The sequence below is a fragment of the Phyllosticta citribraziliensis genome (assembly GCF_038025025.1).
Source record: "Phyllosticta citribraziliensis strain CPC 17464 chromosome Unknown J3D65scaffold_9, whole genome shotgun sequence".
Classification (NCBI taxonomy): domain Eukaryota; kingdom Fungi; phylum Ascomycota; class Dothideomycetes; order Botryosphaeriales; family Phyllostictaceae; genus Phyllosticta; species Phyllosticta citribraziliensis.
Genome location: NW_027117346.1, coordinates 1,014,227 through 1,041,439, shown reverse-complemented (window position 1 = coordinate 1,041,439; position 27,213 = coordinate 1,014,227). Strand labels below are relative to the sequence as shown.

At 56.8% G+C, this 27,213-nt stretch overlaps 11 protein-coding genes across 11 annotated transcripts; 6 read left to right on the top strand and 5 right to left on the bottom strand.

Moving 5' to 3' along the window:
- Positions 1-415: 415 nt before the first annotated feature.
- On the top strand, positions 416-4,255 carry J3D65DRAFT_556952 (uncharacterized protein; the record flags this gene model as incomplete). Its single annotated transcript, XM_066797288.1, has 3 exons — positions 416-1,830; positions 2,035-2,288; positions 2,400-4,255. 3 exons carry the CDS (start codon positions 416-418, stop codon positions 4,253-4,255), a joined length of 3,525 nt encoding a protein of 1,174 aa, XP_066653120.1.
- Positions 4,256-6,407: 2,152 nt separating this feature from the next.
- On the top strand, positions 6,408-9,070 carry J3D65DRAFT_470655 (fatty-acid amide hydrolase). The gene is made up of 5 exons (XM_066796504.1): positions 6,408-6,971; positions 7,166-7,438; positions 7,517-8,398; positions 8,446-8,536; positions 8,584-9,070. Exons 1-5 carry the CDS (start codon positions 6,666-6,668, stop codon positions 8,715-8,717), a joined length of 1,686 nt encoding a protein of 561 aa, XP_066653119.1. The 5' UTR covers positions 6,408-6,665; the 3' UTR covers positions 8,718-9,070.
- On the bottom strand, positions 9,071-10,311 carry J3D65DRAFT_470656 (uncharacterized protein). The gene has a single exon (XM_066796505.1). It carries the CDS (start codon positions 10,126-10,128, stop codon positions 9,424-9,426), a length of 705 nt encoding a protein of 234 aa, XP_066653118.1. The 5' UTR covers positions 10,129-10,311; the 3' UTR covers positions 9,071-9,423.
- Positions 10,312-11,603: 1,292 nt separating this feature from the next.
- On the bottom strand, positions 11,604-12,203 carry J3D65DRAFT_605101 (uncharacterized protein; the record flags this gene model as incomplete). Its single annotated transcript, XM_066798328.1, has 1 exon — positions 11,604-12,203. The coding sequence occupies one exon, from the start codon at positions 12,201-12,203 to the stop codon at positions 11,604-11,606; it is 600 nt and encodes a 199-aa protein (XP_066653117.1).
- Positions 12,204-12,921: 718 nt separating this feature from the next.
- On the top strand, positions 12,922-14,164 carry J3D65DRAFT_470154 (uncharacterized protein). Its single transcript, XM_066796502.1, has one exon. It carries the CDS (start codon positions 13,168-13,170, stop codon positions 13,897-13,899), a length of 732 nt encoding a protein of 243 aa, XP_066653116.1. The 5' UTR covers positions 12,922-13,167; the 3' UTR covers positions 13,900-14,164.
- J3D65DRAFT_593016 (RTA1 like protein-domain-containing protein) lies at positions 13,906-14,992 on the bottom strand (the record flags this gene model as incomplete). The annotated part of the gene is made up of 3 exons (XM_066797805.1): positions 14,742-14,992; positions 14,439-14,687; positions 13,906-14,390 (listed from the first exon to the last, which is right to left on the bottom strand). Exons 1-3 carry the CDS (start codon positions 14,893-14,895, stop codon positions 13,906-13,908), a joined length of 888 nt encoding a protein of 295 aa, XP_066653115.1. The 5' UTR covers positions 14,896-14,992.
- Positions 14,993-15,119: 127 nt separating this feature from the next.
- J3D65DRAFT_470152 (uncharacterized protein) lies at positions 15,120-16,100 on the top strand. The gene has a single exon (XM_066796501.1). The coding sequence runs from the start codon at positions 15,344-15,346 to the stop codon at positions 16,028-16,030; it is 687 nt and encodes a 228-aa protein (XP_066653114.1). The 5' UTR covers positions 15,120-15,343; the 3' UTR covers positions 16,031-16,100.
- On the top strand, positions 15,799-17,964 carry J3D65DRAFT_469432 (cytochrome P450). Its single transcript, XM_066796499.1, has 4 exons — positions 15,799-16,468; positions 16,520-16,601; positions 16,655-17,171; positions 17,228-17,964. Exons 1-4 carry the CDS (start codon positions 16,121-16,123, stop codon positions 17,865-17,867), a joined length of 1,587 nt encoding a protein of 528 aa, XP_066653113.1. The 5' UTR covers positions 15,799-16,120; the 3' UTR covers positions 17,868-17,964.
- Positions 17,965-18,776: 812 nt separating this feature from the next.
- On the bottom strand, positions 18,777-21,065 carry J3D65DRAFT_632314 (uncharacterized protein). Its single transcript, XM_066801008.1, has 3 exons — positions 20,792-21,065; positions 19,408-20,561; positions 18,777-19,322 (listed from the first exon to the last, which is right to left on the bottom strand). Exons 1-3 carry the CDS (start codon positions 20,888-20,890, stop codon positions 19,277-19,279), a joined length of 1,299 nt encoding a protein of 432 aa, XP_066653112.1. The 5' UTR covers positions 20,891-21,065; the 3' UTR covers positions 18,777-19,276.
- Positions 21,066-22,917: 1,852 nt separating this feature from the next.
- On the bottom strand, positions 22,918-24,950 carry J3D65DRAFT_632308 (aldehyde dehydrogenase domain-containing protein). The gene is made up of 2 exons (XM_066801007.1): positions 24,288-24,950; positions 22,918-24,207 (listed from the first exon to the last, which is right to left on the bottom strand). The coding sequence occupies exons 1-2, from the start codon at positions 24,767-24,769 to the stop codon at positions 23,190-23,192; spliced, it is 1,500 nt and encodes a 499-aa protein (XP_066653111.1). The 5' UTR covers positions 24,770-24,950; the 3' UTR covers positions 22,918-23,189.
- Positions 24,951-25,302: 352 nt separating this feature from the next.
- J3D65DRAFT_556530 (uncharacterized protein) lies at positions 25,303-27,033 on the top strand (the record flags this gene model as incomplete). The annotated part of the gene is made up of 3 exons (XM_066797269.1): positions 25,303-25,704; positions 25,755-26,446; positions 26,496-27,033. The coding sequence occupies 3 exons, from the start codon at positions 25,303-25,305 to the stop codon at positions 27,031-27,033; spliced, it is 1,632 nt and encodes a 543-aa protein (XP_066653110.1).
- Positions 27,034-27,213: the final 180 nt, after the last annotated feature.

The following is a 27,213-nucleotide window of genomic DNA, read 5'->3' as shown; positions in this document are numbered from 1 at the left end:
GTCGTCGCGACACGACCCCAACCCTACTCGACTCGACACGACAAGACACGACAAGACAGCTGCATGGCCGCTGCAGTGCAACGTCACGCCTTCTCCAGATAAACACCACCCAGTACACGTATGTCTCCTACGGGTTCCCCCAAAAGTCCGATCCACCCGTTGCTCTGCCAGAGCCCGCCCATTGATCGACGTCTACTTCGCAGCTCGCGCTCCCCGCAGCGCCCGTTCGTTCCTGTCTGTCACTCGCTCATAATCCGACATTGTACGTATTTGCTCTCGCTGCGCCATGGGCACCCCTCGAGCGCCAATGCCGCTTCCACTCGCGGCAAAGACCTCGCAGGACTCTGCTCGCTCCACGCGCAGCGATCCCGTCGCCACCGACAGATCCCGAGTGACTAACCTCTACAAGGCGACCATGAGTCGATTCTTGACGCGCAAAAAGACCCAGGAGACGTTGGACGGCGGCAATGGGCTCCTCTCTTCCAAGAAGGGTAAGAAGAGCAAAAAGACTCTGGAGGAGCCCAAGCCCGAGGTCAGCATGGAGCTGTCCCTCCCTTCCAGCGACACGTTCCGCACAAGCCTGATTATGCCGAATCTGTCGAAACGCTTCTCCATGCTCCGAGATCAAGACAACCCGGAATCTCTGATGGGCAAGGCCATGGACGACAGCGTCTTGCATCCGAAACGCACCTCCCGCCTGGGCGACTTTGGATATACTCCTCAGGGGAACTTGGGCGACATTGCCGAGGTATCGTCCATCACCGGATCAGGTCGGCCCACATTCTATGGCAGGCACGACTCGGCCGACGGCTACGGCTCCGACGACGGAGCATCCATGAAGAGTGGCAGCATCATGTCAAGGCCTCGGCCAGGTGAGAGCAACGTCATGTTTGGAGGCCGTTCGCGGGTCTACCTCGGTAATCGTACTGTTTTCGACGAGGACGTCACATTGTCGCCGTGGCAGAGAATGAGAGCAGCAGAAAAGCTGACCGGACAAGATGGCCTTGTCGACGAGGACATGTCGGATGACAAGGTCAACTCTTCATATTCGAGCTCCTTGCGCCGACGAGGGACCAATTCTTCGACCACCTCAGGAGGCGGTACGCGCGTTTCGACTGCGGCCACTTCGATAGCATCCCAGGGAGCATCCCAAGGCGCGAGCGCTGTTCCAATACCTTCTCCAGGCCTCGAGCGTCAAGGGACCAAGAATAAACGCCTTTACGAGGTGGGGCTGGATCGGAGTATGCTGGAACAGCAAAACTCGGCAATGCGCCGCTTGAACTCCCGCGCAGGTGGCAGACCTGTTCCTTTGAGTCAAGCCAAAAGTACTTCGAATCTCAATGAGCGCTACAACAATCGATTCAGGCCGTCAAGTCCATCCCCGACTGCCATTGCACACAACCGCGCCATTGTGCATAGCATCGTGGACAGCGACTCTGGTACTTCGAGCCCAGGTGCCGGCACCCCAACTAGCCCCTTCATGCCAGTTACGCCTTCGGACGAGAATAGCCCCCTCTCTCGCGCTATCGACCCAAATGATCGCGGCAAAGCCACGGCCATGGGTGCTTTCAACAAACCCGCGCAAAGGTTTGACGAAAAGGAGTACTTGGAGCGCCAGAGGCAAATCAACCAAGAGAGGGCAGCCGAAGCTCTCAGGCAAGCACCACCCGCAATCAGCCCACAGCCCAAGTCACCGGAATCGTTGCCCCAGAGGTCTAAGACACCGACGACTCAGGCTCAGAGTGCCCGGGCACGACTCGACGCCCTGCAGGATGAGCTTGCTGGATTCGAGATTGTTGATCAGTCACCCCCGTCAGCGCCTCCTCGCTCGTTCCTGGAAAAGCGTGAAAAGTTTGAGACATCAAGTCGCCCGGGCACGAGCAACGGGTCTGCTGCTGGTAGTCGTCCAGGTACGAGTAATGGACCTGCCAGCCGTCCTAGCACAGGCCACGCCAGCCGCCCAGGTACCAGCAACGGGCCGCCTGCTCCCTTGCAGCCATTGACGACTAATGAACCAGTCAGTCGCCCTGGGAGCAGTCGTGCTGCGAACAGTCGTCGTCCTTCGGGTAATAGTCGTCCTGGAACTAGTTCCAGCAATACCTTTCCGAGTCCGATCCAGACTAAGAATCTCCCGCCTACACCTGTCCAACAGGCACAAGAGGACGAAGACGATAAACCAACACCCTTTTCAGTATTCCAAAAGGCTGCTAGCAAAATGCGTGCAGCCAGCACGGCTGATAGTGAAGACGAGCGGCCCATGTCTCCGATTGAGTCGGGGGGCAGTGACAGTGAGCAGTTTTCAAGTCCAGAGCAAGCGCCTCGTCCTGCCGCGCAGCAAACTCCTTCGACTATGTCCCAGAAATATACGCCGCCGAGAAACATTGTCACTGTTCCCGGAGCTGGCGTCCTCTCTCCTCCGCTCACTTCCCCACACCTTGAGGAGCACCCAGCTATGCGAGCCCAGTACTTGACATCACCCAAGCCAGACCCGAAGGAGCCCAACAACAGCTGGACTTCACCTGTGGACTCTGAGGGCAAATCTTCAATTTCCACTGTTGTGAAGTCAGATGCCACTGATGTAGACTCGCCCACGTTGGGCCCAGCCGGAGGGTTGAGCGGAATGATTCGACAACATCTTCGCTCTCAAAGCGACCAGTCTTCGCTGTACGGCCCGGAGCCAGACGCCAAATCACCCAAGGGTCGCGCAAACCAGCTGTCTGACACTCCCGCAACGTCGAGCTATAGCCACTCGAATCCCTGGGATCTGGAGGATATTGACCGCTACGCCGACGTGGATAGTCTAAGTTCGGTCAGCCCAATCGACACTACCAACAGAGGCCCTGGGGCCATGAGGGGAGCCAAGATGGAACCTGTTCGCGCTCGGGGAGGCTCCGAGTCCGAGTCAGAGACGCGCAGCAAGCATCACCGCAACGTCAGCCATGCGACACAAGCTGAGCGCGCGGCATTTGAAAAGGAGCTTGCGGAGCGTCAAAAGGCAATCCAGGAAACGCTTCGTAACAAGGTCGAGGCTGAGAGTCGTTCTAGTAGCCCTACTCCTAGCGTTGGAGGAGCGTTTAAAGCCTTGGGCATGTTGCGCCCCAAAACGAGCCGCGACTCTCTTGCAACGCGGCAGGGTCCGTCCAAAACGACGGCACTGCTTGGCCTCGCAAGTCCTAGCTCTGCTTCCCTGGCCCGCACGAGCGAAGACACGTGGAATCGACCTTTTGGCAGGTCGCCCAAGCCTATTGGTTCGCCGGATGACGGATATCGCCGCGACTTTGAGGAGCGTTTGACCCTGGGAGCATCCAAGAGCAGGTCCTCTTCCATCACCAGCGGCCCTAGGAGCCGCTCTGGATCGCTTGTCTCGGGCCGCGCGCAGAGCCGTCCTCCTCGTCCCAGCGAAGCTGATCTACCCCCTGTCCCTGACCAGATTTCTACCGCTTCTCTGCCTGTTCCGGACCCTCGGCCAAGCTCACCTGCAGTTGGTCTGTCTGGCGAGCGTTCACCGGGGTCCCGAGGAATCGCTCCCAAGAGCAGCAAGACGTCCTTGCAGACGTCTATGCTTCCGCCGGGACCGGCTCGCAGTCCAGGGCCTGCGCAGGGCCACCGTTCCGCCATACCATCCGGCATGAATGCTCACAGGGGTTACGTGGGCACGGGACGCTCACCTGGTGGTACTCCTCTGGCACCGAGCCCTCTTCCACGCAAGCCCCAGTCACTGTTTGGCCAGCAGCCAAATCACTCGGCGCCCCAAATCAACAGTTTTCCTCCCGAAATCTCTGACTTTGCCCCGGATCGCGCACCCCCTCCAGTCCCAATGCAGTCATCGAGCCGCAGCAAGACGGATCTGCCACGCAAGAAGTCGATTCAAAAATCCATAATCTCGGAACCCATGTTTCTTTCGTCTACCTCGGTTGTCGACACGATTGAGCTTCCTGCCGGTGCCAGCCTACGAAACGGCATGATGGACCCTCCTCCTGTGCCACCCGTCAACCCCAAGCGTCGCCGCTTCGGCTTCGGCCGTAGCAATTCGCATGGCAGCACTTCGACGGGATCGGATGGCCGGCCGAGCACAGACGATGACTCGAGAGATTCGCGGAAGTCCAAAGCCAAGGTCATGCGAGGTGGTAGCAATGCAGCTCCCAGGTCTGCATATCGCGTCGATGAAGCCGATGAGAGTGAATTGGAACAGGTTCCTGCAGGCCTCAAGATTAGGGGCCCGGTCAAAGTGCAGAATGATTCGACGGTTTTTTAATGGGATCGGAGGTGTCTGTGGTCACAACGACGCTCAAGGAGCAGTCATTCGCTGTGGACAAGGGATGACTGACACGTGTCGCATACCGACGAAAACAATCGGCTCTGCCGATACTTAACGTTCTCCAGATATCGCCTTTTTTGTTTTCACCTATAACTTTCCTTCATCTGTATTCCCCTTTCCCACAGCAGTGGTAGCGAGTTATACCCAGCGGTTTCATCTTTCATTTCCACCTGGGGTGTTTTCAGACTATACTTTTTGTGTAATTTGCACAGCGCTGGAGTGTGTTCTGTTCCCTTTTTCTTTTCTTCTCCATCAGGCTTTTGCTTTCTTTTGCTTCCTTCGTAGCCTGCCTGCCTCCTTGCGCGTTGCCTGAGCACCGAGTCTCCTCGGGACACAGGGCCCTTTGGCACGAACGCTTCTCTATGTTGTCCCGTTGAAAACGCGCGGCGTTGTGCGGGACGGGCGCGGGGCGCATCTTGTTCTTTTCCTTCTTTTGCGACTGCCGTCTTTTTGCGCTTCATGGAACGAATTGGGTTGGTGGACTGACTGGATGGGTGCATCAAACGTGACGGCTGCATTTACCTTCTGCTTCTCTACACCCCCTTTCTTCTTCTTCTTCTTCTTCTTCTCAAACCGTTAGGAGGACAGTTGGCTGGGACGAAGAGGATAGTCCCAGCTGTCGAGCATTCGAGTGGTTCCTGACCTGCTGGATGTAGCCACATGATCGAATAGAATGTTGTACGCAGCTTCATCGGCTCGGTGTGATCAACGTGCGTGCCCTTCTAGCCTGTGATGAGTTCTTGACCACCACACCGAATCTCAACTCAATCTCCTTCGTTCTCTCCGTGTACTCTTTGGGCGTATCGTATCACCCAGGTGTCATTGACCGCCACAGTGGGTGTCGAAAGAAATTAAACCTCCTAGGAGTAGAATGCGTATAGGGAGCATTCATACAGGTAGTCATTTACTGCCGTAGATAGACCGTGGGTTTCTTTCGACGCCCGCTGTGTCGGCATTCGTGAGGTTTTGGTGCTAGCACATGCTAGATTTCGTCCTCTCATTCATACTTTCTCTCTCTTGACTTCTCTCCCCTCCCTGCTACGTGATCGCTTCCTTTCTTGCTCGCCCGCTCGGAGGATACGTCCTCTTCCGTTATCCACCCCACCGTTGCTGTGTTTATCAAACACCTGCTCGCGTGCCATGTGGTAAGCTGAGCTTATGATCTACGTTGTTGCCTTTCTATTGCGTTATCAGAGATCCTTGCCACTGGCTGCGTCGTTTGTGGAGCTGAGCTGACAGTCTGGCTGGGGGCGGCAAGTGCGGTGGATGAGATACATATATACAGCAGCAAACTGGAAGCACAAGTGTGAAAATCGACCAGCTCGCCTGACTTGCAGACCACCACTTCTCGATCTCACGACCCATCACACACAGCACTCCAATCGCGAATTGGCGCTGCAGTACTCCAGCCGCCTCGCCCTCCCGCTTGCCCTCATCAGTTCGGTCAGTTCGGTCCGCCAGCTCTACGGCTGCTGCTGCCCCCCTCCCCTACAAAAGAGGCAAGTAGCTACTACCCTGTCTCTACAGCGGAAAATCGTCCGCCATCTCTTGCTGCCCACCCACCTCATCTCACATACCCCACCAACACCACTTTGGCTCTCATCAACCGCGGCAATTATTGTTGCAGCCCCCAAGACCACGTTGCCCCGCCCCGCTCTTGCTTGCGTCGCGCGCCCCCTCCCCTCCGCCTTTCTGACGTATCGGCCGGAGTGCGTCTTGGCCAATCATGGCTGGGCAGCCATCTACTGTTTGCACGGCTCCGCGGAGCTTTTCCGTTCCGTCTTCCGTCCTCCGTTTGGTGTGGGCATGGCGGATGGAGTGCAGGCATGAATGCGGACCTAGGTAGACGAGCTCCAAGGCCTTTCCGGTTAAGCATTCAAAAAGAAGAGGGGAGCGAGTGAAAGCAAGCGGGACTGTCATTGTGCCAATTTCTTAGTCTGCTCCTGCCAGCCCTCCGCTGCTTCGATAAACAAATTCGCTCGCTGATTGACTGACTAGCTGACTTCAGGAGCAAATCGCAGAAAAAAAGAAAGGGTTGGCAAGTCTCTCCGCCCCGCTACTCTGCCTGCAAAGGAAGAAAGCTGACGGCAGGTGGTTAAAGATAGCTGTGCTCCACCCCGCTCCACCCCACCTACTGCATACATCAAGGTGGGTAGGTACCTACTTGCTCGTCAACGCATGCGTTGACACTTTCGAGCCAGACCAAAACACTAAGGTACTTGCCTGTCAGTCTCATCGTAACGCCACACACACCTTTGTGTAGTCTTCACAACACCAAATAAACGGCTCGCCAAAAACGCACGACGAACGCATTGATTCACCGCAGCCGACCACGACAACAGCAACAATGGCAAGCTCGACAGACTGGCAGACCCTCGTCGCCCGCAAGCGCGCAACCCTCTCATCGCAAATTCCCGCGGCATGGCAGCTGTCGCCGTCTTTCATTGAGGCAATCAACGCCAGCGCTACGGAGCCGACGCAGCTCATCGCCGGCGACGTAGTCCGCAAGAGTGGGGTGCTGAGTGAGCGCGAGCTGGCGCTGACAGAGGGCGCGACGGCGAGCGCGCTGGTCGAAAAGATGAGTAAAGGCGAAATAAGCTCCGAGGAGGTTGTTACGGCGTACTGCAAGAGAGCGTGTGTTGCGGGGCAGCTGGTGAGTTGGATTTATTTTATTCCCTTTGCTCTTCTTTGAGCCCTTTCCTGCTCATTCTGCATGGCTGGAGATGGAAGCCGACTTATGGCAAGTCTGATGAAGTAGATGAATGAGGAGAGGAGAGAAACAAACCATGAATGCTCCCTGTACACTGCACTTCAGGGGCACCTGCGCTAATTAAACTGCGACTCTAGACAAACTGCCTCACCGAAACCCTCTACGACACGGCCATTGAGCGGGCCCGCTTCCTCGACGAGTACCTGGCGCGCGAGAAGAAGCCGTTCGGGCCTCTGCATGGACTGCCCGTCAGCGTCAAGGACAGCTTCTTCATCAAAGGCGTCGACAGCAGCATCGGCTACGTGTCGTTTCTGGATCGTCCGGCAAAGCGCAATGCGGCGGTGGTTGACATTTTGCTTTCATTGGGAGCAGTGATTTACGTCAAGACGAACATACCGCAGACTTTGATGGTGAGTGTGCGCAGGATGCTTCAGGTCTTGCTTCTTACGATGCTTGCGGAATACTCACCATTGCCAACTTGATCGCAGACCGCCGACTCGGACAACAACGTCTTCGGGCGCACGCTCAACCCGCACAAGACTTACCTTACAGCAGGAGGGTCGTCCGGCGGCGAAGGTGCCCTCCTCGCCCTGCGCGGCTCTCCTTTGGGAATCGGCACCGACATTGCCGGATCGATCCGCATTCCAGCCCTCTGCAACGGCACCTACGGCTTCAAGCCAACAGCGGATCGGATCCCGTACGGGGGACAAGCGCACCCGGGACTCGTGGGAGCACCACACCCCATCACGGCAGTGGCAGGCCCGTTGGCAAACAGCTTTGCCGACCTGCGCTTGTTATTCAAGGCTATCATTGACGCCGCCCCGTGGACTTACGACGCCACCGCGAGCAGCGTCCCCTGGCTCGGCGGCCTGCGAGGCGATGCAGACGCCGAGTTGAGCAAGCGTCCGCTGACGATTGGCGTGCTGCCAGAGGACCCGGCGGCGCCGCTGCACCCTCCCGTCAAGCGCGCGTTGGCCGACGCAGCGGCGGCGCTGGCGAGTGCCGGCCACAAGATCGTTCCACTGCCGTTTGTCGAGGAGGAAGGCGTGGGCCATGCAACTCGTGTGTCCTTCAAGTACTTTACCATGGATCCGCTCGACAGTTCTGGCGAGCACGTTCGCAAGAGCGGCGAGCCGTTTGTCCCGAGTGTGGCGACTGGTCGCAGCTTGGGGGGCGGCGACAAGCCCGCCATGACGATCGACCAGCTGGCCGACCTCAACGTGGCCAGGTACAAGTTTGTCGAGGCGTGGCACAGCCTGTGGTTGCAGAAGGGCCTGGACGTAATAATGGCGCCGGCAGCGCAGCACACGGCTGTCAGGCATGACCAGTATATCCTGCCGCCTTACACGGCCATCTGGAACCTCTTGAATGCAAGTTTTCCGGTAAAATCGCTCACATCCATGCTGACTCTATGTAGTACCCCGCGGCTATTTTGCCTGTCGGAAAGGCGTCAAAGGAACTTGACCCTGAGCCCATGGTCATCGGTGACCGGGTAAAGGGCCCTGACTGTAAGACTGGTCTTCCTCGCGGCAGAACGTAGAGCTGACAGAAACAGATGTGCCTGAAGAGATTGACGGTGCGCCCACTGTGATTCAATTGGCTGCGCCGACATTCCAGGACGAGAAGCTATTGGCGGTGGCGGCTGTCATCGACGAGGCGCTGAAGAAGACAAGGTCGTCTCATTTGTAGGGACTGGCTGACGAAAGAGGCATCCCGCAAGTTGGAAGGAAGCGTGGTCATGACCGTGTCGTCGTGAGAGCAGATCATTGAATCAAGATGTAGAATTTCCTTTGACCGCAAATGGACCATTCTCCTCGCTCATGGCAGACGCATTGCGTTGACGCCTTAAAGACACCTGCAGACAACTGCAGCAGGTACAAAGACACAAAGCCACAGCACTCACCTCATCGTCCCAGCAAGTTCGTCAGACACATGTCATGGCACGTGGCGAAGGACACGTGGTGAGGAACGGAAGCTGACGTTTGCGGAAATCCGCCAGCGCTCGCGCTCGCCGCCGTCGGCATTATTTTCAGCAACAAACGGGGGCGACAAACGAACGTCGAACGTCGCGACGTGATTGTGCCACAGCGACTTGAGCCCAACAGAGACAAGCGTACGAGGTTGGGGTCGTCAGCCAGCGCGCCCCTCCCCCGAGGCGTTTCCGGAGAAACGAACCAGTTCACTCTCACCATCTCACAATCCCGCCGCAACCGAATGGCGTTACTGTCTCGTGCCTCGAGCGGATGCTGACGTCAGGATGCCCAGGAATGTACCGACTGTCCGTCTGTCACCAGGTTTCGGCCGATGGCGATGGCACGACCGTCGCCCCGTTCCTGAGGGTGTCCTTTTGACGGTGAGAGAGGTTGGGTTCAAAATTGAGGGAGACGGGCATCCGTCAAGTTGGGATCTGACTCGCCGCGTCGTCAAGAGATAAGCATGCTTGACTGGGACTTGACATTTTTTGTGGGAAGCCGTCGGGTCGTTTGGCGAAAGGGTCGTGGTTCGTTCGGCAGTCGCCAGGCGAGATGAGCTGCCGTTGGCGTTGGCGTGGGTGCTGCCAGTGCCAGGCGGGACGACGCGAGAGACGCGAACTCGGCGCGGCACGGTTGCGGCGGCAGGACAGGACAGGACGGGAGATGCGGGCTCCACTTGAGTGGCAGCAGGTGGTGGGCATCATGGTGTGAGTTGTTTGCGGCGGGCTGGGTGCAAAGATTTCAAGCAAGACGGTGAGGTTCGGCGGTGAGCGAGGCCGTGGTGTGGGAGCCAGAAGATCTTGGACTGGAGGAGTCGGAGGCGGAGGCGGATTTGAGTGGCATGGCAGGCCATCCATCTGATTGCCATTCATTGCCATTGGCGCGCACATTGAGGCTGTCATTTTCGAGCGTAATTCTTCACGTCGAGCAGTCTGGGCCGGATGTCGGCAACAGATGGCAGGCCGCGAACGGCGTCGTCGTCGGCTGCTTCGCGGCGCTGTCGCGGCTCGGTGTGCTTGAAACGGGTCAACTTGGCGTTTCATCAACGGCACGACTGGTGGGAATAAAAATGCATCGGTGCATGTCCGTAGCCTCGTCAACTCCCACTCGGATGCTTGGCGCATCATGTCCGCTGCCTGCCAAGTCTTGGGCCAGCGGAATTCCCGTCAGCTGACGTCACGCCCTATCTCTTTTCCGTTTGTTAGGTACACCATCAGAACCCCCGTACATGTGTGTATGTACCACAGCCGTGTGGAGGATTGAGTCTGCGGGGCGTCCATTGTTTATGCGTCTGTCTCGGGACTCCACAGTCCAATTTCAATTGGCATGCCGTGCCACGTCGTACTGTCCATGTCCTGCAACGGCGAGCGTGGGTCGATACTATACTCCTTTGGAATAGGGGCCTTGGTGTCTGAGTTGGGATAGGTTTGGCCCAGAAGCAAACCACTGAGACTGGCAGATTCCAAGGTCCAAGGGATGTTGTGGGCAAACCAATGAAACGGGTTGAATTACAGCGGGTCGTCGACGAACCTTGTCATTGGACTGGACCAAAAGCAGGCAGATGGCCGTCCGGCGCCGAGTCAAGCATCGCGATTCCGCACACCATCAGCTGCAGGGCAAGGCTTGCGAGGACTTGCTACCCCGCGAGCCTGGAATGTGCTTCCCTCAGTGGCCGCCGTGGATTCTGCTATTCGGTCCGTGGCCGCGTCCCAGATTGACCAGACCTTGCGACGACGGAAGCTTGGGGAGCTGTCCTTGAGACGACAAAAGATGGCCCAGAAAGCTGGAACTTTTGACAGCGCCAAACCTTCACTCCGTTTCAAAGAGTCTCAGGCGTGGGAAGGGACGCATTTGGCGTGTCCCATTAGGGGGGCCACGACGAGAGAGACACGCTGTCAACGACAATGACTTGATCAACCTGTTTGATTGGCGACGCGCAGTCCGACGAAGTTCCGCTTCGCAACACGAATAATAGCCATGGCCGTATTTTGTCCAAAGGCAGGCGGCTGCGGTGCTGATGGTGGGCAAAACAGGAGGGTGCAGTGCCAAGACTTGGGGATATCTGTGCTCAACAGTGGAGATGATGGAAGATCACTGGCTGGGAAAAGGGGCCTGAAATGCAACGGCCTCGTGGTGCACAACCAAGAGAAGTAACGTACCCAGCAACCTCCATCCATCCGGACGTGTTCATGTTCAGGAGGGGGACATGCGCTGCAACGTTCCTGTTTTCTGGGCTGCTTGACCTGGAGCAGTCCCGGGGAGGGAAAGAAAGCTCTGGATTCGCTTGGCCAATCGACTTGTGTTTGCGAAGGAAGCGCGGCGAAATGCATGGCCGGATTGGCAATCTTGGGTGTAGCCTTGCCAAGAGCCTTGTTTCTGGAAGGCGAGTTGGAATATCCCACCTCCTGGCGAACCACGTGCAAGGCAGAATGACGACCCGAGGGAAGCCCAGGCTGACAGGGAGGGACAGGGACAGGGACAAGGACGAGTGAGGCTGAATGGCAGCGCAGGTCGATCGAGGGGGCCAAGTGATGTCGAAATCATGCTCGACGGGATGCACGAAGGGGCGTGCGAATTACCCCGACTCCGCCTCTCAGTTTATTTAGGTTTCAATCTGGGGAAAGGAGTGAGGTGCTCTGGGGGGACGGGACTGTGCAGGCGAGACAGAGGAAGGGGGCGACAGAGGGATGAGAGGCAAATGGGAGTCCAGAAAAGGCAGCTGGGAGGCGCCGAGTGATGTCAATTGTTGCACTGGTGACTTGACGAGGACGGTGGCCGCCCCAGACGACGTACATGTAGGCTCTGCGCCGGTGGAGACCGTGGTGTAGGCGTGCGGGATGTGAGAGGCTGGATTTCGGTGGGCACGGGGGCTGCCGCGGCGAGTGCAGCGGCCCTGAGCAGAGCAGGCGACGCAAAGCGAACCTGGAGCGTTGGCCCTCGGGAACCGCACCTGGATCAGAGCTGAGGCCAGGACCTGGCGCCTGGCAGTCCGGGTGGAGTGGGCACAAGCACAAGCACAAGCACCCTGGGCTTGGAGATTGGGGAGGAGTAGTCGTAAAGGTGAGGTTGGGCAAGAGGAAGACGCGCAAAGACAAAGACGGAGAAGCGGCAGTCTGACGTACGGGCTACCTAGGGGATATCTCGCACCCAGCTCGTGGTCGCCAGCGTGAGGCGGCCGTGGGGTGGCAGATGAGTTGGTCATGGCGATGACGAGCACGGCGGTGGAGTTCAGTTGTTATTATGACACGGTATCGGCTATTCGGCCGAGCTGGTGGCGCCCCTAAGTGCGCTGCGGTGCGGTGCTGCTGGGAGGGTAACCTCAACTGGATCCGGAATAATCTCTCAAGCGCCATCCCATCCCATCCCATCCCATCCCATCCCAACTGCTATCTATGCCCAGCCTGCTCGCTTCTTCCTGTGCTCCTACTTCTACTTCTACTTCTTCATCCTCCTCCCCCCAACCCAACCCTTCCCAACATCCTCATTCACCTTTCCCATGGTTCCGTAACTTGGTCGCCCCGCGTTCCACCATTCGCCGTCAGCGCCGTCGCCGTTGCCGACCCTCACCCCGACGACTTTTCCGCGGAACCCGGCAAACCAACGCAACGCGCACGCCAGCAACTCTCCACTCCATCTCTACCTCTACCTCTGTAAACCACCATGTCGGTCGCTAGCTACCCCGCCACCTTGGGCGTCGACGGCTGGCAGAGCCCCCAGAACTGCAATGCCTGCGGCGCCCTGCCAGTTCTTGGCGACCAATCCCTCGACTGTGCGTTTTCTGTTTCCATGTCGCCTTGGGGTCGGACACGGAGCTAACCCAGACCTGCGTTAGGCCCAAATTGCACGCGCGCCAACTTCTACACCGAACGCGCCAAGCCGCCCTCACCGCCCCCGTCGGTTGCTGACTCGGCATGTTCGCTGTGCTCCAAGCACCAGCCCCAGTGCGACGGTGACAAACCGCGCTGTACGTCAACCACTCGGCCGCCCGCTAATCCTTCTTACGCCGCTGACTTGGTCCAGGCACTCATGGCTGCGATTACGACGCTGATTCCCTCGACCTGCGCAAAGTCGACAAGGATGACCAGCATGCCCAGCTCCCGCCCACCCTGGAGCCTCATCGCGACTTCATCCAGGGCGTGCGCCGCATTTACAATCTTTTGGTGGCCATGCGCTACATTCCAGACTCTGAGCTCATTTGGCCGCCGCACGACAAAATCCACTCCGTCCTGGCTCCGCTGGGCTTCGACAGCCGCGTGATCCAGATCCTGTGCCACATTCCTTTTTTGAAAAACACCGTCATTCAACGCGCCAGCCCCGAGCTGGATCACGGCACCTACGGCATCAACTACCTTGATTCTGGCGAGGCCGAGGACATGCTCGAAGTGTCACGCCCCGACGAGATTCTCTTGTTCAAATCCTGCTCCGATTTCGGAAACTTCTATGTCTACAACGTCAGCTCTCAGACTATGAAACTCGCCACGCCATTCCAACTGTACAGCAAAGAGCAAGGCCGCAATGAGTTTGACCGTCTCAGCCCCCGTCCAGCCGCAAAAGTCCTCGGCGACCTTGCCGACAGCTTCACCACCTTGACCCTGGTCCCCATGCGAGGCCTCAGCGGCTTCCAGCTCTCCTCGTCTCTGCCCGGGTCCGACACGGAAATTAAACGACTCTACGCTCGAAATGGATGGCCGAAGAAATTCAACGGGGAACAATTTGAAAAAGACCTCGCTGCCTGGTTGGAAAGAGAAAGCCAAAAGGGTACAGAGTCGATCGCACGCATGACCCGCGTGTCGGCCGTTGAGGCGCAAACAGGCGCTCCGAACACAAAAAGCATGCGCAGTACCAGATCACTCCGCGAACGCCTCCACATGATCCGCCGCAAATCCACTTTTGCATGAGAGGAATCACCGCACAGATGACTCCCTCTGCACAGTGCCTCGCTTCCAGAATGTGACCATGGAGTGGCTTCCGCTCGCTGATTCAACGTCGGTCGAGGAGGCGACTGCGCTCCTGTTGATGATGCGGCTCGGGTGCCAGATGACGAAGAGCAGCATGACGAGGAACATGAGCGTGGCATCGAAAATGTAGATCCACATCTCCTTGCTCATGAGCTCTCCATCGGATCCCTGGACATACTCAATTACCCTGAAGGCATTGCGGGCAATGATCAGGAAGCTGGCAGCGTAAAGCACCAGCATGTACTGTCGCAACAGCCCCCAAACCGCCTCGGCCTTTTGCGTGGGCGCCCGGATGATGCGCCAATGGAAGACCCAGGCCGCGACCACGAAGAGACCAAAGAAGATGAGCTGGATCACGAGACCGGCGATGATGATGCGCTCGCCCCACTTGGCCTGGTCATCGTCCTTCGCCTTGGAAATCATTCCACCGCCTAGGGCAATCAGCTTCAGGCTCAACCATGGCAAAAACATTTACTCACCTGCCGCTTGGACAAAGAAGGAAATGATGTCTCCCGCCACAAAAATCTTCGTCAGCCAGTTCACTCGGATGGGAGAGTAAGAATTGGCGTCAACGAGGCGGATAATTCGGCCGAGGACCATGTATATCGAAGCCGCGAAAAAGATTGGCGCCAGCAAAATCATCAAGCTCTGCATGACGTAAGGCCAAGTGGCCCAGTTGGGTGACTGTCGCGATGAGATGAAGCGGCCCGCATATCCAATAAGCTCGACTATTCTCGAGTTAGCGAGGAACTCGACCTCTTTAATGTATAATATCAACTTACAAATGCCGCCAATGATGAACGGAATAAAGTACCAAGTCCTATGTCTCCACAAGAACCATCCGTGCGCCAGTGATCCATTGCTGAAGAGGAAGATGAAGACTGCGGCCAAGGCAGTGGATGGGTCGTAGTGGTAAAGTATAAACTCTTTGGCCATCTTGTTCTAACGTTGCGAGTCCCTACGTTGTCGGGTTGGAAGTATTTCAATTCGTCGAGTGATAAGGTAGAGTGTCGTTCGAATGGTCGAATGCTGGAGAAGGCTGTGGTTTTCAAAGGTCTCGACAAGAGAACTCCTTTGGCATCTTATAATCGACTGTTGACGGAATATTTAGGATTAGGCAGAAGCGTTTCCCGTAAAACCTTGAGGGCATGTATCATGGCGCCTTCTTTACCAGGATGTCGAGGTGTTGAGCACATGCGTTGACACGCTCTCCCCGTCCGCAGCTGGCTCAGCCATTTCCAGCTCGGGTTCCCGAGCAACGCCTCAAGTCACCGGGAAAAAGCAGTATCAAATTCACACGGTCCAGCACGCTCCGCCAAACAATAGGCACACAGAAACAGCGGACCCAACTGCGCCTTGGGAGGCGGCCAACTGGCGTGGATTGATGCTGGCCATTGAAATTTCGGTGCCTAGAAAATGGGAAATACTTTCGACGGCTTCTTTCAGGGTCCGATACGAAAAAGCTTTCCGAGAACGACAAACCAGACACGGCTTCTACGTCGTGTCCCGCTGGCATTTAGATTTCAACACAGTTACACACGCTTCGATTCTCCTTCGGCATTGTCCAAATAGGGCATGCAGTGCGTGTAACGGCATCGTCAACACTGCCTGTGGACGTTGCGACACAACCGCATTGCTGGTGCATGCTCGGGTCGCCAATGCTCGAAATGTCAACTCCACATCCCCGCGTTGGAGGACTCGGGTTCGCGCTCGTTTTCGGACAGAGAAATCGGATTCGGATAACACCACCAACGCACCTAGCCTCTTGTCCTTTTGTAGGCTAGGCACTGGCAAGGCAGCATCTTTTCTACTGGGTCACGTCCCGCACGGCTCTTTAATTCTGCCGGTGTGTGCAACAATCAACGCTGATCTGGTTCGGCCTCCTACCACTCCACGCCACCACTCCTCCACTTCTGGTCTCGGCTTCGCCCTCGTTTGCATGGCAAGGCCACACCACGCGCGGCGATGCGTACAACTTCGGTCATTCAAGGGATCTGTGCCACGCGACAGCCTGAAAGATGACGATTTCAGGTTTACCACCAGCGCCCAAGGGGGCGAGCGCTTGCTATAAAAATATAGAGGCCAGGGAGCAACAGGATGGACCCACGCTTTTACGCGCTCTTTTAGATTGGAAATCATTCGCAAACATCTATCTTTCAACATGGAAACGGCGGTTTTCAACCAACTGGGACTCAGTCCTTCGGCGCTCCTTTTATCCGCTGTTGCGGCCATTTTCAGCATTGCATACCTGTTTTCGACATGGAGGGACAACTCCGGACTGAGCAAGATTCCAAGCATGGACGAGCGTTTCAAACTCGGCTTCCAGCGCAAGGCAAAGTACCTCAAGCACGGCAAAGAGCTCCTCCGCGAAGGCTACCGCAAGTTTCCTCAAGGCATGTTCCGGCTCACGACCCAGTTTGGCCCTACGGTTGTCGTGTCCAGAGATGTCATGGATGAGATTATCAAAAAGCCGGACGAGATGATTAGCTTCATGGAGCCTGTCAAACATGTTTGTTCCCCAGATGCCGTTTGTGGCACAAGTGCCTGACTGGCCGAGCAGGACATGCAAGTCGAATACACTGGCCTCACGAACGACACTATGGTGGCCGAGACTATCAGAAATGATCTGACGCCAAATCTGGGTACGTTTGTTAGCCAAAGTCAATTGGTTTGGGTCTTTGAGCTGAACATTTAGGTCGTATAATGCCTGTTTTGTCCGCAGAAGTCCAAAGTGCTCTCCGCACAGAACTCCCATCATCCAAAGAATGGACGGCCATCAACCTTAACAAGGTTCTGCTCCGCGTTGTGGCTATCGCCTCTGGATCTACCTTTGTTGGCACGGACCTTTGCCGCAAGGAAGAATGGATTCACCTATCAACGCAGTACACGATGGACGTCTTCATTGCGGCCGAAAAGCTCAAGATCCTGCCCTCAGTCCTGCGTCCACTTGCCATCAAGCTGGGCTGGGCCCCGGAGCTTAAGCGCATCACTGAGCATCGTGAGAACGTTAAGCAGTACATGCGGCCCATTATTGAGAAGCGGAGGCAGATGATGGCTAGCAATGACGGGTCGTGGGAGAAGCCGGACGACTGTCTGCAGTGGATGCTGGAAAAGGCGGACCAATATGGCTACGATGATGACGCAATTGCCATGTCTCAGTTGAGCTTAAGCATGGTTGCCATTCACAGCACGACCATCACGGCCACACAAGCGTAAGCCCATCTGCATCCCACACGCCATCTATCAACTAACACCTCCGCTCTAACAGCCTTCTCGACCTCGCCGCGCACCCCTCGGTCCTAACCCCTCTGCGCAACGAACTCGATGCCGCACTGTCCCTGTCCCCCAGCGACCCTCCAACCTTCACCAAATCAACACTGTCCTCGTGCGCCCTCCTCGATGCACTCATCAAGGAATCGCAGCGCCTCTCGCCCGTCCTTCTCGTCATCGGCAAGCGCGTCGCTCTGCAGCCCATCCCCCTCTCCAACGGCATCACGCTGCCCGCCGGCACGCACGTTGCGTGCCCCAGCGAAGCCGTCGGCACCGACCCGTCCATGTACGCCGACCCGCTATCCTTCCGACCAGAGCGCTTCCTCAAGACGTCGGGGACTGCTTCGCCCGCCGCCCACGGCACCACCGCCGCCACGACCACGCGCAACGCCCTCACCGCGTCCACGAAGAACAGCTTGCATTTTGGCTTCGGCCGCCACAGCTGCCCTGGCCGCTTCTTCGCCGCCATGGAGATCAAGCTCGTCTTTGCGTTCCTCGTGCAGGGGTGGGACGTTGCGCTGGGCGAGCGCGGGCAGGCTGGCCAGGAGCTGAGGCCGGCCTCGCGCGAGAGGGGCGACAGCATTACCCCTGATCCGAGCGCTATGCTGTGGGTGAGGAGGAGGGTCGACGACGAGTAGAGGATGCGAGCTGTCGAGGTTCGAGTGTGGTGATGGGGTTGGTTGTTTCCTTGTGTCCTTGCTCTCTTGATTTTTTTCTGTTTGAGTTCGCATTCGCATCATCTCCTTCTTACGAGTGTCTTTCATTTCCAAGCAGCATTCAGGGGGGAAGAGATAAGCGGCGCGTGGATTGTATAGCATTCGCGTCACTCCCTCACTGCACATATACCAGCATTGAGCATCGCCAGCATTTTGCCGCATATAGAAGAGGCACACAACCATACACATGCAATAGACAGAATTCTTTATCTAAAACATGACCTCCCTTCACATTGATCAAAACAACTTCCTCACCAGTCCGGTCCTTCTCTTCCTATCGTCCGTCGTCATCCCCAAATGCCCGTGCACCACCAACCGACCATCCGCCCCACAAAAGGACAAAAATCTCCACAACACCACGGATCAAAAAAAGAAACACAAAACGTACAACAGACGGGATTCGCTGCTGGTCACCCACGCAACTACTAATCGCCCGCAACGCAGCTTGTCTATGGAAGAGCAGACGGGGTTCCGAATTCTCTACGTGCTATGGTCGTACGTGGTGGTTGGATCTGGAAAAAAGGATTATAACAATAGTGGTAGGGGGAGGGACGGGGAGTCAAGGGGGTTTTAAGGTCAGATGGCTTAGGGTGTTGAGTCTGTCTGCAGTCAGAAATGGCGGTACCGTGCGAAAAGTTGAGCAGTAGGGTATGCAGTGGCGGGTGTGTCATTTGGAAGCATTCGGGGGGGTTGATCGGCGCTCGACCTCAACACCAACCAATTCCTCGAAGGGAAACCAACCAACTGTCGAAGTGAACTCGCCTCACTTAGCACCAGGAGAGAGGGCGGGAGAACTTTGGCCGCAAAGGCCCAATGTGGTTGACTTCGTGGTTTGGATATTTCATTGACGATCGTGTCGAATTGTACAGGCACAAACATCTTCTGTTGCATTGTTGTACAGGTAATCATACATGTTGTCTGGAAATTTTCCGCAGCGAAAGTGCGTGCTTGCTGCCGCCCATTCCCCCTCCCAGGCCGTTACTCTTTCTTTTCCTCCGCCCCATCACCAGCTCTTGGTTCCGGAGAGGCACTGTAATTTTCTTTCCTTGCCATATTTTGTTCACAACATTGTCGTTGGCCAACGCGCGGGCCCGGATTCGCTCTACTCTTATCTTTTGGCCTCCGCCCAGACTTTAGGGGCTTGTTGCCGACTCGATCTGCGGCAGTAGCGAACGTTCCACGTCTGGAAAGATCGAAAAGGTCCGTCATGTTCCACTGGCTCGAAGAAGCTCGACGCGGAAGGATTGGAACGCGGTGTGGGATCTCCGCGGGTATCCAAAGACGGGTGTCGAGTCGGTATACGAACGTGGTCGAGGGACAGCAACGTCCCATCACGACCACGGGGAAGATGTCCCCGGCGCTGCGAGACCGCCGTGGCTGCGATTCAGCGCGTCACTCAACTGCGCGTCTGGCGAGTGCGAGTCGCCGCGGGCAAGCAAGAAACAAAACAGTCAGACCTTACCTGGGCACCCAGCCAATCTCCTCGACCGGCCATCGCAACCACTGCCGGTAGACCGACTCTACCAGCGCGTAGATCTTGGTGATGAGATGCGTGCCCCAGCCCTTGACCCACCAAAGGTGGTCGAGCCGGTGCAGCAACACGGCGTAGTGAGCAAAGATGACCAACGACATGGACTCGTGACTTGTGAGGCGCGTCAGGTACTCGTTGGACACCTGACAAGACCAGCTGAAGATGGGCCGCATGCGACAGTCCGTCGGGCCCAGACTGTGCACAATGTGGTAGCTTTTGCTCAACTCGTCCAGCGCGCCGACGTAGATCTCGCGATCTTCTGGCTTCCCGGCCATCTCGCGCTCGACGAACCGCCGGAGGTCCGCCAGGTGGTCTTCTTCGGGAGGCCGGGGCTCGGTGTTGCTGGTGTGCGGGTCAAAGCCATCGCGGTTGACCCGATGTAGCATTGCGCCAATGCTGCCAGATAGGATCCAGTCACGGGAAGACTCTATTATGGACGTGATGCCGCGCATCAGGAAGAGCCAGTCGGCCACGCCCTCGGTGCCGACAAACAGAAAGTCGTCCGACTTTCGAGGCATGGCGAGCGACAGCATGGCAGTTAGGGCGGAGAAGACGTAAAGCGGCGAGCAGTTGTCTCGAGTTACGTGGGGGAGAATAGCCGTAGGTCCGCGAAGTCCAATCTTGTGGTGGGCAATGGCTCGCTGGACGTAAAATTCGGCGCTCTCGGGTTTCCAGTATCCCATGTGGAGAGCTGATACGGCGAGGATGGCACGCATGACGAAGTCGTACTTGAAGGCCAGACATGGCACCTCCACTCTCCATAAGGTCCGAAGCTCAGGGTTCGCAGTGATGGTATGGCTCGTCGACGTCGAAAAATTGTGAAGCAGCTCCAAGTCAACCATGTTGAGTCGCATGTGTTCCTCGTCTTCGAGAAGGGCCACTTCGCCATTGACAAGCGGACTGCTCGTGGCGCTCGTGTCGGGCAGAGTTGCGGGGAAGTGAAGGTGGGCGCTCGATGGTGGCAACGACGGCAGCGTTTGCGGGCTCCTCGAAGACGACGCGGCCTTCCGGGCCATGATATCTGGATAATCGCATTGTATTGCGTGCTTTACACAATTCCTGCAAACAGGCTTCGTCTCGTCGCACTGAATTGGAGCTGGTCAGCGGCGTCATCACGTGAAGGTGTGAGTGAAGGCGTCCGGATCAAGAGGTGAACGTCCAGTCAACCCTGAGATGGCGGAAGCCCTGATGGAGCAGTGTCACAGCTCGTGGCGCGTGGAGCAAGAGACACGACAGGGTGCAAAAGGGGCTAGAAAGCGTTGGACGTTGACGAGGGTCGAGCGGGGCGATTGGCAGTGGACAAAAACCGACTGACCTTTATTTTTCTTCTTTTGCAATGTCCACAGCCATTTCGGCTCTTGCGATGGGGCTTGCGTGAGGCAGAGGGCAGCATATCGGTTTCGGTTGGGCTCATTGCGATTCGCAGGTGAGTGGGAATGGGGGTTCGGGAGGCAATACGAACGCGAGGCGAGGTTCCGAGCCGTTGAATTTATGGCCGACGACGGCGCACTAGGCAACACACTTCTCCCCTCCACCACCACAACGGATGCTCGACTGCCCGAATGCTCTAACTCTTCAATCCGTCGTCTCATCCACATCTGATCCCGTCCCAGAAATTCCGCGTCCCGCCTCGCTGTGGCCTGGCTACGCGCTGACGCAGGTTCCGCCGCACCCGCACCGCTAGCGCTCCGCCACTTGTACAACAGCACTAATCGTTCATCGTCTTGCAACATTGCGCGTAGACGAACTTCAACAAATTCGAAGTCCTCGAAGTTTGCTTTCGAAATGCGCGGGGAAAGACGCTGCGACATCCAAAACACGTGCCCCCCGCCGGCATGTTCCCTTATGCGGTTTACGTTTACTGTGGGGGAGCCGTTGAGCCTGTCGGCTTGGATTTGAAAAAGCATCATCTGCAAAACTACGAGTACGGGAATAATCTTTGACGCCATCTAGAGAGAGTCAATGCAGATTCGGCTCATCGTCCATGGCGCAGGCAACAGTGTCTGCGCCTGGTTTCGCACTGCGGTTCAAACTAGGTGGCCGTTGATCTTCAATCAAGGCCAACCGAACCTCAGGGCTGATTGCTGACACCCCACTCAAGCTTTCGGGCGCGCTTGGCGGTTAATAAGGTCATCAGGAAATGCCAAGTCTTGTGGAGAGTGGAAATCGCACGTTGTTCACGTGCGGATACCGTAATACATGAGTAGGATATCACTGTAGGTATCCGTGGTACTTGCGGCTTGGCCAGTCATACCATGCGCACTTACGCTGATCCCGACGCCTCTTAAACTACCTTGGTACGTGTTTAGGTAGCTGCCGTAAACAAACTCGAAAACGAGCACGAATACGGGCAAAAGGTGGATATGTGGACGACAAGACATGGCCAAGCCAAGGACATGATCCGCTCACAGGGACGGTCCTACAGAAACATGGGGCATCTAGAAATCCAAGCCCCCCGTCTCTCCGTCTACACGCCGTAATCCAAGGCAGCTTCAATTTCAAGCTTTTTTGGTGTAAAATTGTGCCCAATTGCTGCAGGCAGTGTACTGTAGCTGCCCTCTCGTCAAACTTCCTCTTTTCCGAAACGTGCCAGCAGTATGTATAAGCCAACGCTACATATCTTCTAACACGAGTTTTCAGCTTGGCGTCCAAGTAATGCATCCTGGGTGTTATCTTTTCCCTGGAACTACGGAAATGAAGCCGAGGGGGCAAGTAGACTGGGGTTCTGGATGCTGCAAACTCACTCTGCCGTTACCAAAGATATGAAGGTGTTGAAAAGGTTGACAAAGAATGTCGCGAGAAGCTCTATAACAATGAAGAGGTTGAAAGACTTTTCGCTCACGGAACTGTAGTCCGACAGGATCAAACACACACATGGTTGAGTAATCCAACCCATCTCACCAGTCATTGGGCTCTATCTTGCTCTCATTGATGTCCATGGCATTGGATATGGGGCTTCAAAAGCTCCCTTTCTGCGCTCCACCAGCGTGCATGAACGCTTCCTGTCGCGCCTCAACCTAACATATGCGCTACCAATTTCTTGCATAGAGCTTGGGAGCATTGATATCAATTTTTTGAGCCCTCTGAAGTATCTCTCGGCCCCGTGCGACTCATCAGCTTCAGTTGGAGTTTTGAGATTCAGCGTCTTCGGTGCCGCGATGCTGCAGTGTTGGAGTGGGTCCCGGCAAACTGATTTGGGCAGGGGTCGGGGCGAGGGCGCTTAGCGGTTGATATCGAACCATCCTTTTATTCGATCGACGGAAGCCAACACCAGGGATTGTTGCGGGTCTGTTCGGTCGACAGCAGACGTGGTGTTGGCAAGACAAGAGTAATGTTGACCAGCTTTAAGAATAAAAGCGCATCCTGAGCATAAGAAGTGACGTCAGGCCCCGGATGAAGCAGGGAGTATTGAACGCATGCATGCAAGTGAGGGGCACAGTACACGACAGATGTCTTTGGATTTGCTCTGTTCTTGGTCCTGCCTACTAAATAGGCGCCGACCGCCAACATCTGGTCAAGGCATTTCATTTCCAACGGGCCCCTCCTCTCAGTCCACAAACGGGACGGGCCGCTCCCGGTCCGCACATCCCCAACGCTCCTCCACGAGTTCGCCACATAATTCCAGGACGAATGCTCGATCAAGTTCCGCAGCGCGATGCCAATTAGCCGCCAAACGCCGGTTAAATGCTGCTACCCAGCAGGAGAGTGCGCGCTTACAGCTTCGCAAACACCGTCGCGACCTGCCCGCTCATGTCGATCAGCGTGCTCTTGTTGCGCACCCACGCCTCGAGTCCACGTCTGCCATTCTCGACGCCGACGCCGCTCTTCTTCCATCCGCCCACGCTCATCTCAGCTGGCGACTCGCCCCACGTGTTCATCCAGGTGATACCAGCCTGCAGCTGCTGAATCACCTTGTGGCCGGCGTTGAGGTCCTTGGTGAAGACACCAGCCGCCAACCCCATCTGGGTCTTGTTGGCTCGGGCAACGGCCTCGTCGACCGTCTTGTACGGCAGGATGCTCATGACAGGCCCGAAGATTTCTTCCTGGACAATCTTCATGTCGTCGGTGCAGTTAGTGAAGACGGTCGGTTGCACCCAGAAGCCGTCCTTGAGCTCCGATGGCAGGTTCGCGGGAGCCTCGGCGCCTCCGCAGAGAAGTTTGGCCTTGTCGTTCTCGATGCCGTGCTTAATGTACGACAGGACCTTTTCGTAGTGCACCTTGCTCACCAGCGGACCCATGTTGGTGTTCATGTCGAACAGGTCGCCCAAGCGCACGTACTGAATCTTCTCGAGAAGTCGCTTCTCAAAAGCCGGCAGCAACGCCTCGGGGACGAATACGCGCGTGCCGTTGGTGCAGACCTGGCCGGTCGAATAAAAGTTGGCCATCATAGCACCATCGACTGCGTTCTCGAGCTCCGCATCCTCGAGAATGATGACTGGGGACTTGCCGCCCAGCTCCATGGTCACATACTTCATGCCGCCAGCGGCCGACGCAGCAACCTTGGACCCGGTGCTCACTTGTCCGGTGAAAGACACCTTTGCGATCCCCGAGTGTTGCGTCAGGTACGCACCGACATCCCCAGCACCGTGGACAATGTTAAAGACACCGGGAGGAACGCCAGCCTCGGTGTAGATTTGGGCGAGGGTCTCGCCGTGGAGGGGGGTGAATTCGGAGGGCTTGTACACCATGGTGTTGCCTGCGGCCAGACACGGCGCAGACTTCCAGAGGGCGCTGCGTCGACACATTAGCACTCACGGCATGCATCGCACATGGAATTGAAGCGCAAAGAGATGCTGATGAGTATAACGCACATTTGAATAGGATAGTTCCAAGCACCAATGCCAGCGCACACACCCAACGGCTCCTTCTTCGTGTATGCCCACGCATCGTCCCTCAGCTGTATCGTCTCGCCGTTCAACCCACCGCTACCAACCATGTTGGCAAAATATTCGAGCACATCGGCTCCCGTCACGACATCGACGCAGCTCGTCTCGCTGTAGGCCTTGCCCGTATCGTGCGTCTCGGTCTTGGCAATCTCGTCGTTGCGCTCGCGCAGAAGCTGGACAGCCCGTTGCAGAATACGAGCGCGCTGGGCTGCGGGTGTAGAGGACCAGCCGGGAAAGGCGGCTTGGGCGCTGGCGACGGCTGAATCGACGTCGGCGTGGGAGGCTGCATGGACGGTGGCGATGGGCTTGGCGGTTGACGGGTCGATGGACTCGAACGTCTTGCCGGAGGAGGCAGGCTGAGACTTGCCGTCCCAGTAGAGCTGGCGCGTACCGTAGGTTTGCGACATGGCGGTGGTGGTGGGAACTCAACAATGGTGGTGACAACAAAGCGATGACGGTTGATCGTAAGAGCACGGAGGCGGACGTGAGAGCTGAGGGCGGCGGACGGCGGCGGGACTGGATTTAGTGGGGAACGACACAGGGCGACGTCAATGCAGAGAAAGTGCAATGCGGCGCGGGATCGCGATGCACAGCGGTGGTCGAGAAAAATTGTTTAGCGTGTGCTATCGATGCACTCCATTGTTGCCCGTTTTCAGCAAAGACACCCGCGCGCTCCCCACCACGCGGCTTGCGCTCTAGTCCCGCGCCAGGAACAGACCGACGGCCGTTTCGTCAGGTCGACTGACAACGGTGCGATCGAGGCCTGACAACCTCTGCCAAAGTTCCGAGGGTGATCCCAGAGGGCCCTGCATATCCTCTCTCCCGAAAACTCTTCAAGAGACTTTTCCCCGTCGCCTTTCCTTGTTTCTGTCCTTCGTCCTAACCGCAACCGTCCCTCTTTTTCCTCGTCTGCTCCGTTGATAGTCGTAGCCCCGCCAAAATGTCCACCACCACCAAGCTGCCCGCCCACACCGTCAACGACTATGACTTTGTCATTGCCGGCGGTGGAACCGCTGGCTGTGTCGTTGCCAGCCGCCTGGCCGAGTACCTGCCCAACAAGAAGATCCTCCTGGTCGAGGGCGGCCCCTCGGACTACCAGGATGACCGCGTGCTCCTGCTCAAGGAGTGGCTCAACCTCCTCGGCGGCGAGTTTGACTACGACTACGGCACCACCGAGCAGCCCATGGGCAACTCGCACATCAGGCACTCTCGCGCCAAGGTCCTCGGTGGTTGCTCCAGCCACAACACCCTGATCTCCTTCCGCACCTTTGACTATGACATGCAAAGGTGGCAGCAGCTGGGCTGCAAAGGATGGGACTTCAAGACCATCAACCGTCTTTTGGTAACGTGCCGCGTGGACATGTACTACGTCATGAACTAACTTTAAGCCAGGACAACCTCCGCAACACTGTCCAGCCCGTCCACGAGCGCCACCGGAACCAGCTTTGCAAGGACTGGATTGTTGCTTCCGCCAAGGCCCTCGACATTCCCATCCTGCACGACTTCAACGCTGAGATTAAGCGTGAAGGCCACCTCAAGCAGGGCGTTGGTTTCCTCTCCGTTGCCTACAACCCCGACGATGGCCGCCGGAGCAGTGCTTCTGTTGCCTACATCCACCCCATTCTCCGCGGCGAGGAGAAGAAGCCCAACCTGACCATCTTGACCAACGCCTGGGTCAGCAAGATCAACATCGAAGGTGACCGCGCGACTGGCGTCAACATTACTCTCTTTGACGGCCAGAAGCGCACCGTTCGTGCCAAGCACGAGACCATCATCTGCAACGGTGCCGTCGACACTCCCCGTCTGATGCTGCTCTCCGGTCTTGGTCCCAAGGAGCAGCTCCAGAGCCTGGGCATCAACGTCGTCCGTGACATTCCCGGTGTTGGCGAGAACCTGCTCGACCACCCCGAGAGTATCATCATGTGGGAGCTGAACAAGCCTGTGCCCGCCGACCAGACCACCATGGACTCTGACGCCGCCATCTTTCTCCGCCGCGAGATCCCCAACGCCAATGGCGACGACAAGGACATTGCGGACATTATGTGCCACTGCTACCAGATTCCCTTTGTTTACAACACCGCTCGGTAAGCGTCCTTTGTACAACTGTGACTGCCGAAAACTGACTCCGACCAGCCTTGGCTACGACACCCCCATCGACGCCTTTTGCATGACCCCCAACATTCCCCGCCCCCGCTCTCGCGGCCGTCTCTACCTGACGTCTTCCGACCCCAACGTCAAGCCCGCGCTCGACTTCCGCTACTTTACCGACCCCGAGGGTTACGACGCCGCCACGATTGTTGCAGGTCTCAAGGCCGCTCGCCAGATTGCCGAGCAGGAACCCTTCCGGTCGTGGATCAAGCGCGAGGTTGCCCCTGGCCCCAAGATCCAGACGGACGAGGAGCTCAGCGAATACGGCCGTCGCGTCCACCACACCGTCTACCACCCGGCCGGTACCACCAAGATGGGCGACGTCACCAAGGACCCTTTCGCCGTCGTCGACCCTCAGCTCAACGTCCGCGGTATTAAGAACCTCCGTATTGCGGACGCTGGTGTTTTCCCCGAGATGGTCACCATCAACCCCATGCTTACGGTGCTGAGCATCGGTGAGCGCTGCGCTGAGCTCGTTGCCGAGGCCGCTGGTTGGCAAGGCCTGGAGAAGCCCAAGCTCTAAGCTCATTGGCTGTAGAAAATCAGGAAGAATTTTGGATAACGTAGTCATCAGATTCACGGTTTATGGGAAAATGGCGCTTGGTGGAATTTTGCGAGAGACTTTATTGGCCATATATCCTAGACGCAACTTTGCATAGCACGGTAAAAATTTAGTATTTACGTTAGCCTTGGGGTTTCAACT

Excerpts from the sequence above, each read along its gene's own strand:
- J3D65DRAFT_470655 (XM_066796504.1), top strand. The coding sequence starts at position 6,666 with ATGGCAAGCTCGACAGACTGGCAGACCCTCGTCGCCCGCAAGCGCGCA. Across the intron at positions 6,972-7,165 it reads CGTGTGTTGCGGGGCAGCTG|ACAAACTGCCTCACCGAAAC; the intron begins GTGAGTTGGATT and ends CTGCGACTCTAG. Across the intron at positions 8,399-8,445 it reads CCATCTGGAACCTCTTGAAT|TACCCCGCGGCTATTTTGCC; the intron begins GCAAGTTTTCCG and ends GACTCTATGTAG.
- J3D65DRAFT_470656 (XM_066796505.1), bottom strand. The coding sequence starts at position 10,128 with ATGATGCGCCAAGCATCCGAGTGGGAGTTGACGAGGCTACGGACATGC.
- J3D65DRAFT_470154 (XM_066796502.1), top strand. The coding sequence starts at position 13,168 with ATGCGCTACATTCCAGACTCTGAGCTCATTTGGCCGCCGCACGACAAA.
- J3D65DRAFT_470152 (XM_066796501.1), top strand. The coding sequence starts at position 15,344 with ATGCTGGCCATTGAAATTTCGGTGCCTAGAAAATGGGAAATACTTTCG.
- J3D65DRAFT_469432 (XM_066796499.1), top strand. The coding sequence starts at position 16,121 with ATGGAAACGGCGGTTTTCAACCAACTGGGACTCAGTCCTTCGGCGCTC. Across the intron at positions 16,469-16,519 it reads TCATGGAGCCTGTCAAACAT|GACATGCAAGTCGAATACAC; the intron begins GTTTGTTCCCCA and ends CTGGCCGAGCAG. Across the intron at positions 17,172-17,227 it reads ACCATCACGGCCACACAAGC|CCTTCTCGACCTCGCCGCGC; the intron begins GTAAGCCCATCT and ends CCGCTCTAACAG.
- J3D65DRAFT_632314 (XM_066801008.1), bottom strand. The coding sequence starts at position 20,890 with ATGAGCCCAACCGAAACCGATATGCTGCCCTCTGCCTCACGCAAGCCC. Across the intron at positions 20,562-20,791 it reads GCAAAAGAAGAAAAATAAAG|TGCGACGAGACGAAGCCTGT; the intron begins GTCAGTCGGTTT and ends GCTCCAATTCAG. Across the intron at positions 19,323-19,407 it reads GAGATTGGCTGGGTGCCCAG|CCACGGCGGTCTCGCAGCGC; the intron begins GTAAGGTCTGAC and ends GCTGAATCGCAG.
- J3D65DRAFT_632308 (XM_066801007.1), bottom strand. The coding sequence starts at position 24,769 with ATGTCGCAAACCTACGGTACGCGCCAGCTCTACTGGGACGGCAAGTCT. Across the intron at positions 24,208-24,287 it reads TGGAACTATCCTATTCAAAT|CGCCCTCTGGAAGTCTGCGC; the intron begins GTGCGTTATACT and ends GTGTCGACGCAG.